The sequence below is a fragment of the Nansenia antarctica genome (genome assembly GCF_963989245.1).
Source record: "Nansenia antarctica genome assembly, chromosome: 14".
NCBI lineage: Eukaryota > Metazoa > Chordata > Actinopteri > Argentiniformes > Microstomatidae > Nansenia > Nansenia antarctica.
The window spans coordinates 15,089,101-15,103,563 of NC_137684.1; the positions used below are offsets into that span (position 1 = coordinate 15,089,101).

The 14,463-nt window shown below is 43.1% G+C and overlaps 1 protein-coding gene across 1 annotated transcript; it reads right to left on the reverse strand.

Moving 5' to 3' along the window:
- Positions 1-10,841: 10,841 nt before the first annotated feature.
- On the reverse strand, positions 10,842-13,971 carry LOC308170415 (zona pellucida sperm-binding protein 4-like; the record flags this gene model as incomplete). The annotated part of the gene is made up of 8 exons (XM_080545208.1): positions 10,842-10,961; positions 11,662-11,806; positions 12,024-12,216; positions 12,294-12,451; positions 12,655-12,752; positions 12,835-13,022; positions 13,162-13,290; positions 13,395-13,971. 8 exons carry the CDS (start codon positions 13,969-13,971, stop codon positions 10,842-10,844), a joined length of 1,608 nt encoding a protein of 535 aa, XP_080401334.1.
- Positions 13,972-14,463: the final 492 nt, after the last annotated feature.

The following is a 14,463-nucleotide window of genomic DNA, read 5'->3' on the forward strand; positions in this document are numbered from 1 at the left end:
CCCTCCTCCAGGTGACCCAGCCGGGGCTGATCAGACCCCAGCTTGTGTCCAGATGGCTAACTAGCTACCATGACTCCATGGCTCTCCTCTTTTGAGCCACAGCCATCTAGAGGCTCTCTCTGCCGCATTGGTGGTACTGCGGAGGGCTCTCCTCTTTCTCTCTCCATCGATGCCCAAACTGCTGAAGGCTCTGGCCAAGGAACGGGCTGCAAATCCTCTTTGCAGCTCTTTGGTTCTTTACGTAAGATGTTCCGGAGCTTTTCTTCTCCTCCACGCCGAACCGTTCAGCTGCAATGCTGACAATGATTGTTGTCATCGCCTGTAGCTTCCTGTCAGCCTCGCCCTTCACCGTTACCTCCAGAATTTGGTCGATATCGTCATCGAACTGCTTCCACAGTGAAGTCATGCTAGCTGCTGGCCATTTGATCCGCCTCCGGTCGGACTTGATGCTCGAGGGGTTAGACTGCAACACTTGGAGGTTCTGGGCACTATGGGGTGACTCCGGGCCTGGCACCTCCTGCGTCTCACCAGGTTGAACAACTGTGCGTTGTGTTGCTTCTACTCCTAGCGGGCATTTCATCCTCGCTCGGTGGATCTTTAAGCCATGGATGTTCTTGCAGATTTTACCGCATGTACACTGCTTGCTCATAGTCGTTTGTCCATTATGGAGGGAGCTACACCAAGAATTGTTACATTTGGATTCGACTTGAGACTTGCACATGTGTGTGCCACCTATGCTGCATACTGCCTACTAAATTCATAATAAGTATGCGAAAACCAGGCGACCGTTTACACTGCAGTATGCATACTGCCTCCCAGAACGTTCGCACCGGCCGGGAGCGGGGAATTGTGCGAAAGTGTTATCGTGTCATTTTATGAAGTTTTTACATGTTTTAAGGCGAGAAAGTAACCGCATATATTCCCCAAATGTGTCCAGTTTATCAAAATAACCCATTTATATATCTGATCTGACGTCTTCGGTTCGCTAGCTACATTACGTCTGCGTTCGTCAACTCGCCCTGGAAATCTGATCAGCACTCATGGAATGCGCTCCGGCGCTCTCAGAGCGAGTTTACGAACGCACCCTGCGTTGCTTACTTACCTTCACTGCGGAGTTCGACAGAAACATCTTAACATTATTACAACAAGTTGTAAAATGATTTGGGGGGGCCAATATCTTTAGCTAGCTCAAGTAACTAGCTTACTATATTGTTGTCTTAGCAGTTGGTAAAAGAACAGGATTAAAATAAATATATATGAGCAATAACATAGCGTGGGCTTGCTGCAGCAAGCACAGTAACAACCAACTTGTCCATCTGAAGCTACAATACTGGGACCATTCGTGACTGGGCTACAGGCAGTCAAATACTAGGAGAACGTGTGTGTAAGACACAAATAAACTTGGATTTCATGCATTTCAAGTGGAATCTTTGTAATCATGACGACGTAGACTGTCTAAGAATGCATTTCACCATGTAAATTCCCAATATAGTGAAAATACCACCGCTCATCCGTTTTGATTGATTGAAAACTTTATTAGAAGATTTGCAGAAGTAGGTACATGAAAGTACATATTACATACAAGGTCAACTAACAGGATAAAAACCCAAGAAAGCCACTGGCTTATTTCAATTGGGGTCCTTGATTCTCAATTCATCGTTACATGTAAGACAGACAAAAAAGCTAGTACTATCTACAAGATAATACAGACAAATAACTATTACTATCTACAAGATAAACACACGTCCATCATGGGAAGAACAATACAACGAAACATAAGGTATGTACAGCGGGTAGGACAGGTGGGGACATACACCACAGGTGGGGGCGGGGGACAAAACACAAAGTATGTACAGTGGGTAGTTCGGGTCTTTTAATCTGATTTTTGATTTAGAGGGTCCAGTTACGGATTGCAGCCTCCTGTAAATGTTTTTTGAGAGTGGTTTTGAAGGTGGGCAGTGTTTTGCACTCCTTTAAGATTATAGGAAGGGCGTTCCACATTTTTACTGCATAGTTTGCAAACGAGTTTAACCCCTTGTTTGTGGTGCAACGCGGTTGAACGTGGTTCGTGGAGCTTCCTCTGGTGTTGTATGTGTGGACGTTGTTCACTTTTTGGAAGTATGTTGACAGGTACTTGGGTGTCTTTGTGGTGTAGCGTATCTTGAAGACCAGGCCCAGTGCAAGCTGCTGCACTCTGTCAACTACTCGTAGCCAATCAAGGCTCAAAAAATGAGCAGCGGTTAGATGTGTCCTAGGGTTGAGGCCTAGCAGAAGCCTAACCAGTTTATTTTGGGCTGTCTGGAGTCTTGTTTTCTGGGCCTTTGTGGTTCTATAGTACCATGATGTTACGGCATAGTCGAAGTGACATTGAATGAGAGCTCCTGATAGGGTCCTCAGTGTGTTTTTACTGACAAGTGAGGATATCCTGTACAAGAATCTAGTTCTATGGTTCACTTTTTTGATTACTTTTGCTGCCATTTTATCTCCGGAAAGATTTGCCTCTAAGATGGAGCCCAGGTATGTAATATCCTCTTTTCTTGTGATATTAATGTTACCCACTTTTATTTTAAAATTTTCAGCCTTTCTGAGTTTAGATGGGGATCCGTATAGGATGGTTTCAGTTTTACCTAGGTGTTGTCACCGTGATCAGACTTAGCTGGGGTGCTGAAGAGCTTCAAATAGAGCAGCATCTGCACACTCAAATCTGTGTTTATTGCGAGCTTTCGGTCTCCTGCGGGCTGTTCCACGTACGTTGGATTAGTATATCGGCGATTAAAATAAAAGCCGCGTTCAGGCAAATCGTGATTGGGATTCAAGCCTCAAGTGATTCCTCGAACAAGGATCAGCCTTGTGTCATCAGTGTTCACAGAACACCGGTTTAGAAATCCTCGATATGGGCACGTGCACGCAGACATAAAGAGCCCCGAAGAGTCGAACTGTCGAAATGAAGATACTAGCTGCGCAGTGGTCCTACTTATTGATCTTTATGAAGACGAAAAATAAGATGTAAAATAGTGCAATACTGCCGCAATTAACAAGGTGAGGGAAATGGTTTGGCAAGAAATTGCTGACCGATTAAATGCGTAGGTCATACTAGCCCCAGTTATTGTTATATGTTCATATTTTAATAAATGAATATTTACTACTGTGGTGATATCAGCAGCAGGCTACATACAGTAATATTGTCACGATGGCCTAGTGGTATTGACCACTGCCATAGTATTAATTTGTCCTTTTAAGACGGTGGTTCAAATCCCTCTTCTGACACACTTTTTACTGCATTTCATTGTCTGAATCTAATCTAAAATCTCATCTAAAAAAGTATGTAGGCTATAAAATGATGGTGTAGGCTAATTTACCAAAACTGACACGATTACAATGGTGTTTGAAGCCTTTCTGAGTAGTAAATTATGTTCTTCTAACTGGACCCTGCATTTGGCATAGATTTTCTTTTCTTATGATTACTGGTGGATAGATGATTCACTAAAGCCCAATTTATTCTTCTGGGTAAAATCTACGCCCGGAGCCTACGCCGTAGCTCGCACCTCTCCAAAAATGTAACTACGCGGCACTCCTACGCAGACCGTAAGAACTGCGATTGGTCCGCTTGGTAGTCACATGATTCCGACTCTCTCGTAGGCCTAAATGTGGAAGCCATGACAGAAATGTCATTTACTTTTTATGTAATTACTTATTAATACATATTTGAAAGATTATGATAACCATCTTATTATCTTAGTTTAATGTCATTTCAATGCATTATAGACATTTTCTTTACAACAAGCATAACAAAAAAATCGCTATTATGCCGCTATGAGTACACCGTTCCAAAGGAGCGCCCCATGGAAGCGTCAAGCACAGCCTTCCCATAAGGAGCGCGATTCACATTTATGAGATGTACAATCCTGTTTGTTTAGAAATAAATGATTACCTGTGGCGTTTGACAGCAGATGATGATAGACATATTTAATGTAAAGTTATCTATCTAAGTTAGGCTGATGTGTGCATGATAGATTTTGACCTATTTCCATGTTTTATTTACAGCGATGTGACAGTGTACTTGCAGGGCGACGCAGACCGACCAACGCAGAACTATAAATTGGGAGAGCCCTTGTGTAGGCTACGGCGTAGCCACGCGTAAATTCGACGCAGAAGTATAAATTGGGCTTTAGACAGATATACATATATTGTAAATTGATTTGCATGAAAGCTTTGGTTAATGCATGTAATTTTTTTTTTTTTTTTTTATTAAAACAAGTATCAAACCGGCAACCTTCGGACCTCTAGCTGGCTGCCTTAACCCCTGTGCCAAACACACTGATGATGGCAATGCAAGTTGATAGACATACTTTTTTTTTTAATCTATCTATCACACTTTCAAAATATCAAGTTATCTATCACACAATCAAACTATCTATCTATCTATCGATCACACTTTCAAAATATCAAATTATCTATCTATCACACAGTCAAACTATCTATCTATCTGCCCCGCGGTGGCGCAGCGGTCTAAGCATTAGCCTCTAGTGCAAGCTGCCCACCGGGGACTGGGATCGAATCCCGGTCTCGCCAGACCCGGATATGGCCGGGGCCCACAGGGAGCGGCATATTGAGGGGGGGTATAGGACTATTTCCGGACTATTTCCGGACAAGGATCCGTCGCGCAACACCGGTGCCGGAATAACGGTGTCGGGCTCGAGGAGCCAGACAGCTAGTCTGCCTGGCTATCTCCTCTGGGGCTGCCGGCCACAGGGTCGTGCGGCGGATCCTACGCAATAGGCAGGGGATAATTGGATACTAGGTTGGGTACAATTGGATACTAAATTGGGTGAAAAAAAGGGATAAAATCAGAAAAAATAAATAAATAATAATAATAACGATCTATCTATCTCGTAAAAAGTGGGAACTAATATTTCCTAAAAGACACTTGACGGAACTGTCGTTCGGGATGTAGTTTCCGCCTGTGAGACATTTTTGACGCACGTATTACCTAAACCAGCCTGTAAACCTGCTCGCTACCAGGTTTGTTCAGAAGGATTGGTTGCGTAGCAACCAAGCAGCAAATTATTTGAGCCACATTGATGGAACGGAACGCAAGCTGAAATTAGCGCCCGGATCTGATTTAAACCTGGATCAGATTTAATCACGATACGTGGAATAGCCCCCAGGCTATCAGACAATGTAAACAACAGCTGTATGACGAGTTTGTATGACGCAGTTTGACGAGACTGAAGAGACGCGCAATGCATTATTAGTATGCTAGTATGCCATTCCGAACACAGCGTCAAGCACCATTTATGCAATCTATTTGAGTCCTACTGTCCTGTACAGAGCACATCCTGGGCTTTCTAATGAGTCGTGTGGGTGTGGCTAACAGAGCTTTTTCTTTTCAAAATGTTCCATATTTTATGGCAACAAGGGAGGTAAGTGATCATTCTTTTGCAGCTATTATATTTCTTCTGCTAATAATCAAATTGTTCCTTCAATATGAGAGTCTTAACTTCAATTTAGCATGATTTCAGAAATATACAGTAATTGTAAGTTTCAAAACTTTTATTCAATGTCCTCTGTAGGGGACAACAGGGGACTACCTCCTGTTTTTTTTGTTTTGTTTTTTGTTTTGTTTTGATTTTATCCCTTTTTTCACCCAATTTAGTATCCAATTGTACCCAACCTAGTATCCAATTATCCCCTGCCTATTGCGTAGGATCCGCCGCACGACCCCGTGGCCGGCAGCCCCAGAGGAGAGAGCCAGGCAGACTAGCTGTCTGGCTCCTCGAGCCCGACACCGTTATTCCGGCACCCCGGGGGCGGTGTTGCGCGACGGATCCTTGTCCGGAAATAGTCCTATACCCCCCTTGGGAGCGGCCGCTCAATATGCCGCTCCCTGTGGGCCCCGGCCATATCCGGGTCTGGCGAGACCGGGATTCGATCCCAGTCCCCGGTGGGCAGCTTGCACCAGAGACTGATGCTTAGACCGCTGCGCCACCGCGGGGCACTACCTCCTGTTTTTAACCAGTTTCCAGTCCCAGTTCTAGCCAATTCAATGAGGTCGAGACAGATTCTTCTAGATTAGGCAGTCCAGCAAAGTGTTAGGATATATATTTTTCTAAGGTCTTATTGTTCATTCGTCTAGCACCAGCTGCTCAGCTATGATGTTAGATATCTTATCAGTTTTCCTGTTTTAATATGCACATTATCAGTATTGTACCCTACGAACACATACAGTTAGGTCCATATATATTTGGACACAGACAGAATTTGTGTTATTTTAACTGTTTACCAAAACATCTTCAAGTTACAGTTATATATGAGGTAATTCTCATTGGCTCCAAATCCACACTCACCAAGCACCCCAGTTTCACCCTCAACATAGACAACTCCTTGGTTTCCCCCTCCCCCCAGGTTAAGAGTCTGGGTGTCGTCCTCGACAGCACCCTTTCATTCCACTCCCACGTCAACAACACCATCCGGTCTGCTTACTTCCATCTTCGTAATATCAACCGCCTCCGCCCTTCACTCACTCCCAACAGCGCCGCAATCCTGGTCCACTCCCTCGTCACTTCCCGCCTAGATTACTGTAACTCCCTTCTCTTTGGTCTCCCCCACAAACTGCTCCACAAGATCCAACTGGTCCAGAACGCTGCTGCCCGTATTGTCACCAGAACCCCTGTCATCAGTCACATCACCCCCATTCTACACCAACTCCACTGGCTCCCCATCAAACACCGCATCGATTACAAAATCCTTCTCCATACTTTCAAGGCCATCCATAACCTCGCCCCTCCATACCTGTCCGACCTCCTCCACATCAACATTCCCACCCAATCCCTCAGGTCTGCCTCCTCCATCAACCTGACCGTCCCCCTAGCCCGTCCCTCCACCATGGGGTTTAGAGCCTTCAGCCGCTCCGCCCCTCGCCTCTGGAACTCCCTCCCCCCCGACATCAGGAACATAGATTCAATCTCCTCATTCAAAACCCACCTGTTTACGCAGGCGTATCCCTGTTGATTTACTGTTCCTGTGCTGCTCTGCTGCTAGCTATGTTTTATACTGTATATTTATATGTATTTTGTATTTTGAATTTTGTAACTGTTTTTAAATTTGTTGTTGTACGGCGACCTTGAGTGCCATGAAAGGCGCCTTATAAAATAAATGTATTATTATTATTATTATTATTATTTAAGTGCAGACTCTCAGCTTTAGGGTAAGGGTATTCACATCCAAATTGAAGAAAGGGTTTAGGAATTACAGCTCTTTAATATGTAGCTCCCTCTTTTTCAAGGGACCAAAAGTAATTGGACAATTGACTCAAAAGCTGTTTCATGGGCCAGTGTGGGCTATTTATTCCTTCATTATTTCTTTATCAATTAAGCAGGTAAAAGGTCTGAGTTGATTCCAAGTGTGGCATTTGCATTTGGAAGCTGTTGCTGTATACGCACAACATGCAGTCAACAGAGCTCTCAATGCAAGTGAAACAGGCCATCCATAGGCTGTAAAAACAAAACAAAAATCCATCAGAGAGATAGTGGGAACATTAATAGTGGCCAAATTAACTGTTTGGTACATTCTGAGAAAAAAAGAACGCACTGGTGAGCTCGGCAGCACAAGAAGTTCTGGACGTCCATGGAAGACAAGAGTGGTGGATGATCACAGGATCCTTTACATGGTAAAGAAAAAACCCATCACAACATCCAGCCAAGTGAAGTCTCCAGCCAGTCTCCAGGAGGTATAGCATATCATTATCCATGTGTACCATAAAAGAAAGACTTCACACAAGCAAATACAGAGGGTTCACCACAAGGTGCAAGCCATTCATAAGCCTCAAGAATAGAAAGGCCAGATTAGACTTTGACAAAAAACATCTAAAAAAGCCAGCCCTGTTCTGGAACAGCATTCTTTGGACCGATGGAACTAAGATCAACCTGTACCAGAATGATGGGAAGAAAAAAGTATGGAGAAGGCTTGGAACGGCTCATGATCCGACGCATACCACATCATCTGTGAAAAAAACGTGGAGGCAGTGTGATGACATGGACATGCATGGCTTCCAATGGCACTGGGTCACTAGTGTTTATTGATGATGTGACAGAAGACAGAAGCAGACAGATGAATTCTGAAGTGTTTAGGGATATTCTGTCTGCTCAGATTCAGACAAATTCAGCAAAGTTGATTGGATGGTGCTTCACAATACAGATGGACAATGACCCAAAACATAGTGTGTAAGCAACCCAGGACTTTTTTAAGGCAAAGAAGTGGAATATTCTGCAATGGCCAGAGTCAATCACCTGATCTCAACCCAATCAAGCATGCATTTCACTTGCTGAAGACAAAACTAAAGGCAGAAAGACCCACGAACAAACAACAACTGAAGACTGCTGCAGTAAAGGCCTGACAAAGCATCACAAAGGAGGAAACCCAGCATTTGGTGATGTCCATGGGTTCCAGACTTCAAGCAGTCATTGCCTGCAAAGGATTCTCGACAAAGTATTAAAAATGAACATTTTATGTATGATTATGTTAATTTGTCCAATTACTTTTGAGCTCCTGAAAATAGGGGACTGTGTATAAAAATGGTTGCAATTCCTAAACGTTTCATACAATATTTTTGTTCAATCCCTTGAATTAAAGCTGAAAGTCTGCACTTCAATTACATTTCAATTGTTTCATTTCAAATCCATTGTGGTGGCATACAGAGCCAAAATTATGGAAATTGTGTCACTGTCCAAATACTTCCCGACCTAACTGTATGACCAATTGTAATAGCAAGGGAATGAGGGAGTTCCTGTCTGTCTAGGAAGGCGTCTGATGGCCTTGAAGCCAGGTGTAGCAGGATACTCCTTTCTCAGTTCTCACGTCAAACACAAGACAACACTCCATTCATAGTTTTAGAACATTCTAATAGGCCATTCAGCTGTTACATCACAGTGGCCAAAAGGGGAAGGACTCTGTGTCTTGTGAAAGTATATAATGTATTGTAATCTGAAGAAGACCACCTTATTCTGAGACCGACCTCAGGATAAGGTGCAACTCTGTACTACACGTGTGATATTCAATAAATATACCACTTGTGCAATAGAGAACATCTCTTCTCTTTCTTGGAGCAGTCAACAAAAGAACCGATTTTGATTTTATTCTAACAAGTCACAAATGATCTTGATTTGTCTGATGAGAAAAATAATTATGCCCTTTGGAAGGTGAAACCTCTCTTAAACAGAGTGCAATAATGTTTCTGAAATGAATTACATGACATTAATCATTACATTACATAATTATATTCTGTGATCAAACTAAGACCTGATGTCCACTACAGGGGGCATATGCAAAAAAAAGATTTTTTTATTTTTTTTTGCTGCAACATGTTTCTTTCAATTATATTTTAAAAAGTCTGAATGTCAAAAAATAATTTCTTCTAAGGGTGCATGCAGTAGTCTTTCTTCGCCATCTTTCTTATTCTTTCTAGATATTTCATGTAGAATAGCCTACTGTTTCTACATGTCATGTTCTATCTACCCCCCCCCCCCCCCCCCCAAATCAATAAATCTGTCCATCCTCATAACTCATAGTCCTAATTGGATCAACTTAATTTCAAATGAATAAATTCGACTTTATTTGCAATTAATTAAGTGTACTTTATTTTTTTAATTAAATTATTTATAAAGCAATGATGATTAGGCCTAAAGCTGTTTGTTCTGCTATTCCAATAAACTATGTAGACTAGTTATCAACGTGGTCTGCATTGGGCTCTGGGCCAGACTATAACCCTAACCCTAACCCTAACCCTAGTCTATGGAGGAGAATGAAGTAGTCATAGTTCATAATGTATCCTACACATCAGCTTCCAAGGGAATTATGTTACCAATGTTGCTGCAGCCTGGGTTTATTATTGCACAGGTAGGGCAACCTGCCCCATACAGGTTGGTACTGAAGGGATGGTTCACTAGTTTAAAAGGATGGTTCACTCTATCTCCAGGTTAAGTGATTGTGGCTACTGGACATAACTAAATAACACAGATAAAGCACAACATATCTAGTTTGATCAATAAATGGGAGATATATCTGTAAAAACAAATGTAAGTGTAAAAATAGCGAACCAGTACTACAAGAAATTATCATGCATGTAGATTGCATAGAGGCAGCATCTATGACGTAAGCATGATCCATGTGTGCTGTCTGGGCGTAAGGGTTACTGTTATTGACATACAGTATCACATGATCTTATCGATACAATCGTGGGTCAAGCTATGCACAACTTTACAAAAAACAAGTTTGGAGACTGCAATATTTATTTTCAAGTCAGCATGAAGACCAGTGGCATTATGGTGACAACGCTCTAGTCAGATGTTGACATAGGAAGGGACATGATCACTTCCTTACTGGAAACCACTGTAGACTCTGTTCTGCTCGTCTTCTGGGCTGCATCAGGAAGATCTCTCCCTGAAAATGATGTACAGAATCATGTAGTTTGATGCAGACTGGGACAATAACTAGGGGTGGGCATCGACGATCGATAATTGATCGATAAGGATCTTGGTCGATCACAAAATAAAACATTTGGTCGATCACAAAAAAAAAAAAAATTTGTTTTTTTGTTTTTGTGATCGACCAAATGTTTTATTTTGTGATCGACCAAGATCCTTATCGATCAATTATCGATCAATTATCGATCGTCGATGCCCACCCCTAACTCAAACAGTTCCCTCCTGGCCTCCTTCACCCACCTTCACAGATCTGATAGACTAAGAACTAGGCCTGGGTAGGTTTAAACAAAAGCAACATGTCACATCAGATCAGAGAAAGGTGTGAGTGAACAAGTATAGAGGGAGGGGCAAAAGTAAGCCTTATAAAATGATATATTCTGTATAGTACTCACTGAACTTCCTGTGAGGGTCGGTGCATCTTGGTTGACAAGAGTCTCCACTGGATGGCTGGCACACAGCTGTGCTACAGTGGATGAACACCTGCAAGAAAGAATAATAGGGCGGTTTGATTAAGGAGAGGGGATAGTCAAAAGCATTTTTGTTATGAACCAGTCCACTAACCCACCTGCCTGGCTTAGTCTAGGGTTCTACCTAGGTTAGTAACCTCTGTAACCCTTCCCTCTGAGTGTTGCATTTGAAGTGAAAGTGAAATATATGGTGTGTGTGTGTGTGTGTGTGTGTGTGTGTGTGTGTGTGTGTGTGTCTGTACTGGAGGGAAGGCAGTCACTTACTCCACAGCAAAGGCAAGTCCCTAATACTCTTTACTTTAACTAACATGCTTCCTTTAAAGGAACAGCCAGCGGCAACTGCAGTGACCGCGCTGCCTCGCCAATAGCATGAGATGTGTCAATTTATGTTTTATGTGGTGTCTCACTAGTGTCATTCAATCTACCATACATTTAACTACTAACTAATTAACTGTCACACATTTAATAATCTAAAAAGCATTGGAATCAAGGTTGGTGGCAGTTGAATTTCAATTCAGTCAATCGTACTGTAAATTGAAATGAACACATTATTGCAAACAGGGCATTTGAATTGAATTACACAATAAACTGAACATTAGAAGCTTTCGGTGGAAATAATTTCTCCATATTCAATTGTAAATTCAATTGATTCTCCTGAATTTACTCAATTGGAATCGAATTGACCCCAAACCTGATTGGAATACATTTATTACCTGCTCCCTCAAAGGACTCATTGCAGAATCCACAAAGGTAAACATCTGGAATTTGAAACGCCTGTAGTGGCTTGGGCATGTTAGCCCAGAGCTGGAATCTACAAGGATCAAGGTGGACAGGTAACGGTCATCCTGGTAGGGACAGCTGGAGAGAGTAAAGGAGGGAAAAACAAGGTGAGGAATTTGTTTCTGTCTGTGTCAGCCATCGCTATGTGTCTCAATGCTCATACTTTCACATATTTGTGCTGCACTTGATTAAGTTTGCCTGGTACAATGGAAGCCTAGTAATTTGGGATCCTATGGAATAGGACTAAAAGTGCGAACTCCATACCAGCAATGTCAGTTGAGCAATTGATAGTTACCCGTCAATCAGGAGGTCCCACTGGGGCAGGCTGTAGGGGTTGGCGGTGGTAGTGGTCCAGCAGCGGTCCAGAGTGAGGACAATGTTGGGGTCATTCCTGCCCACGATGTAAACCTCAACAAAGACAGACTCCCGAAGGATCTTGGTGACAGGGTAGTCTGCATCTCCATAGTAAGAGCCGTAGGCCACACTTTCTGTTTCAAAGAGAAAATAGGTTTGTTAACACATTCCATAGAAATGAACAAAGGTGCTAAGTTATAGTTCCACTGACCTTCATCACATCCCTTTGACAAACATTCGCCGTTGCCCAGTCTGAGTGCCACTTCCATGGGTCCAGGAAGCACGACTGAAGGTGGTGGAGGAGGAACGTTGACTTCAATCACCACAGCCTCAACAGAAGTACCAAAATACCTACACTGGAAGAGCAGCCTGAGAAGAGAATATGGTCAGATATACAATATTACATTGAAATCTATTATGCTTGGCACATTTATTTATTTATTTATTATTTTTCAGAATGGCATCTTATTTGTTTATTAACTATAAATGTTTATTGAAGTTCCCCCACACAAAGCTGTTTGTGCACTTGGGAAAACATGTTAGATGTAAATGATCAATATCAAACCCCGTACTCATAGGAGCTGTCCCTCGTGATGGCGCCAAGAGGTCCAACTGCCACTTCATATGAGGAGATCATCTTGTTCTCATAGATCACAACACCAGGCTCCTCCTGCAAGATGCAAAACCAATTATAAAGCTCATTGATATAGGACATTTCTGCATACTCAAACACAGTGAAACCCAGGTCATACCCTCATAATGGTGCCACAGGCAGTGACAGGGAACTGGTAGACAGCAAAGAGAGCGTTGGTGTCAACAGTGCCGCAGGGGGCTTCGCTTCCTCCCAGCATAGTGATGGACCCCATGTCCAGGTGGGGCAGGGTGGCATCTATGGCTGCCACCACTATAAACTGAGCATCCTTGGTACACTGGACAGTCACTAGTTACAAAAAGCAAAGCAACATAGAGTAAGATGCATTGTCATGAATTGTGTTTTATGAACAAAATGTCACTTTTCTGAAAGAGCAATAGATGACATTGGTAAACATATTGTGAGAGTTAGGATTAAAAAAACAAACCTGCTTTCCCATAAAAGCAACTGCGCCCGTCAAAACAGCAATTTATTGCCTCACACTGGGCAGAAGAAATGTCTGAGAGTCCACAATTCACCTTGTAATGGTCCTCAACATCACAGGTTTGAAATATTTCTTGAGTAGGATCGGAAACTTTCGGTTTCTGAGGAACGGCTGGCGGAGCCGCAGGTCTCTGAGGAGTGGCTAGCGCATGACTGACATCCGGGGCAGGCATCCACCTGTCCTCCTTGAAATAAGCAGAATGCTGAGGTTGCATGGCTTGTCTCGGAGGATCCTTGTTCCAAACGGGAGGCTGAGGGTTCTGGGGTCTCGGAGGATCCTTGTTCCAAACGGGAGGCTGAGGGTTCTGGGGTCTCGGAGGATCCTTGTTCCAAACGGGAGGCTGAGGATTCTGGGGTCTTGGAGGATTCTTGTTCCAAACGGGAGGCTGAGGGTTCTGGGGTCTCGGAGGATCCTTGTTCCAAACGGGTGGCTGAGGATTCTGGGGTCTCGGAGGATCCTTGTTCCAAACGGGAGGCTGAGGATTCTGGGGTCTCGGAGGATCCTTGTTCCAAACGGGAGGCTGAGGATTCTGGGGTCTCGGAGGATCCTTGTTCCAAACGGGAGGCTGAGGATTCTGGGGTCTCGGGGGATCCTTGTTCCAAACGGGAGGCTGAGGATTCTGGGGTCTCGGAGGATCCTTGTTCCAAACGGGTGGCTGAGGATTCTGGGGTCTCGGAGGAGCCTTGTTCCAAACGGGTGGCAGAGGATTCTGGGGTTGCTTGGTTTGTCCTCCACTCCACCTGTCGTCGTCATCATCACACAGACAGCCAATCATGGCCACTGCCACAAGGCAAAGTGCACTCCACTTCATGGCTTCACAACACTAAGTGATCCACTAGGTTCCCTGGATGTTGTGAGGAAGATTGAGAAGTTGACTACTTTTATAATGTATTGAGCCTGTTCACTCGTCAAACACCCCTCCCCTTTTTCTTACTGTTTCTTTGCTGACTGCTTTGAGAAATCTGCCCTAGACAATTAAATCCCCTGGTTGATTGTTTTTAATAGTGGAAAGTTCAGAGAAGCTGTTTCATAGGCTCTATGCTGAAAAAGAAAACAAAAAAATTATGTATTATATACTATTATTTGTATGCACTAGGTATAACGATAAATGAACAATATGTTTATAATTGTGGGTCATGTTGTATGTATTGAGTATAAGACTGAAGAAATAAACTATTACAGTACACATTTGAATTAATATATTTGTATAATGCTGTATAAAACGTAAATGTAAAATCTAAAACG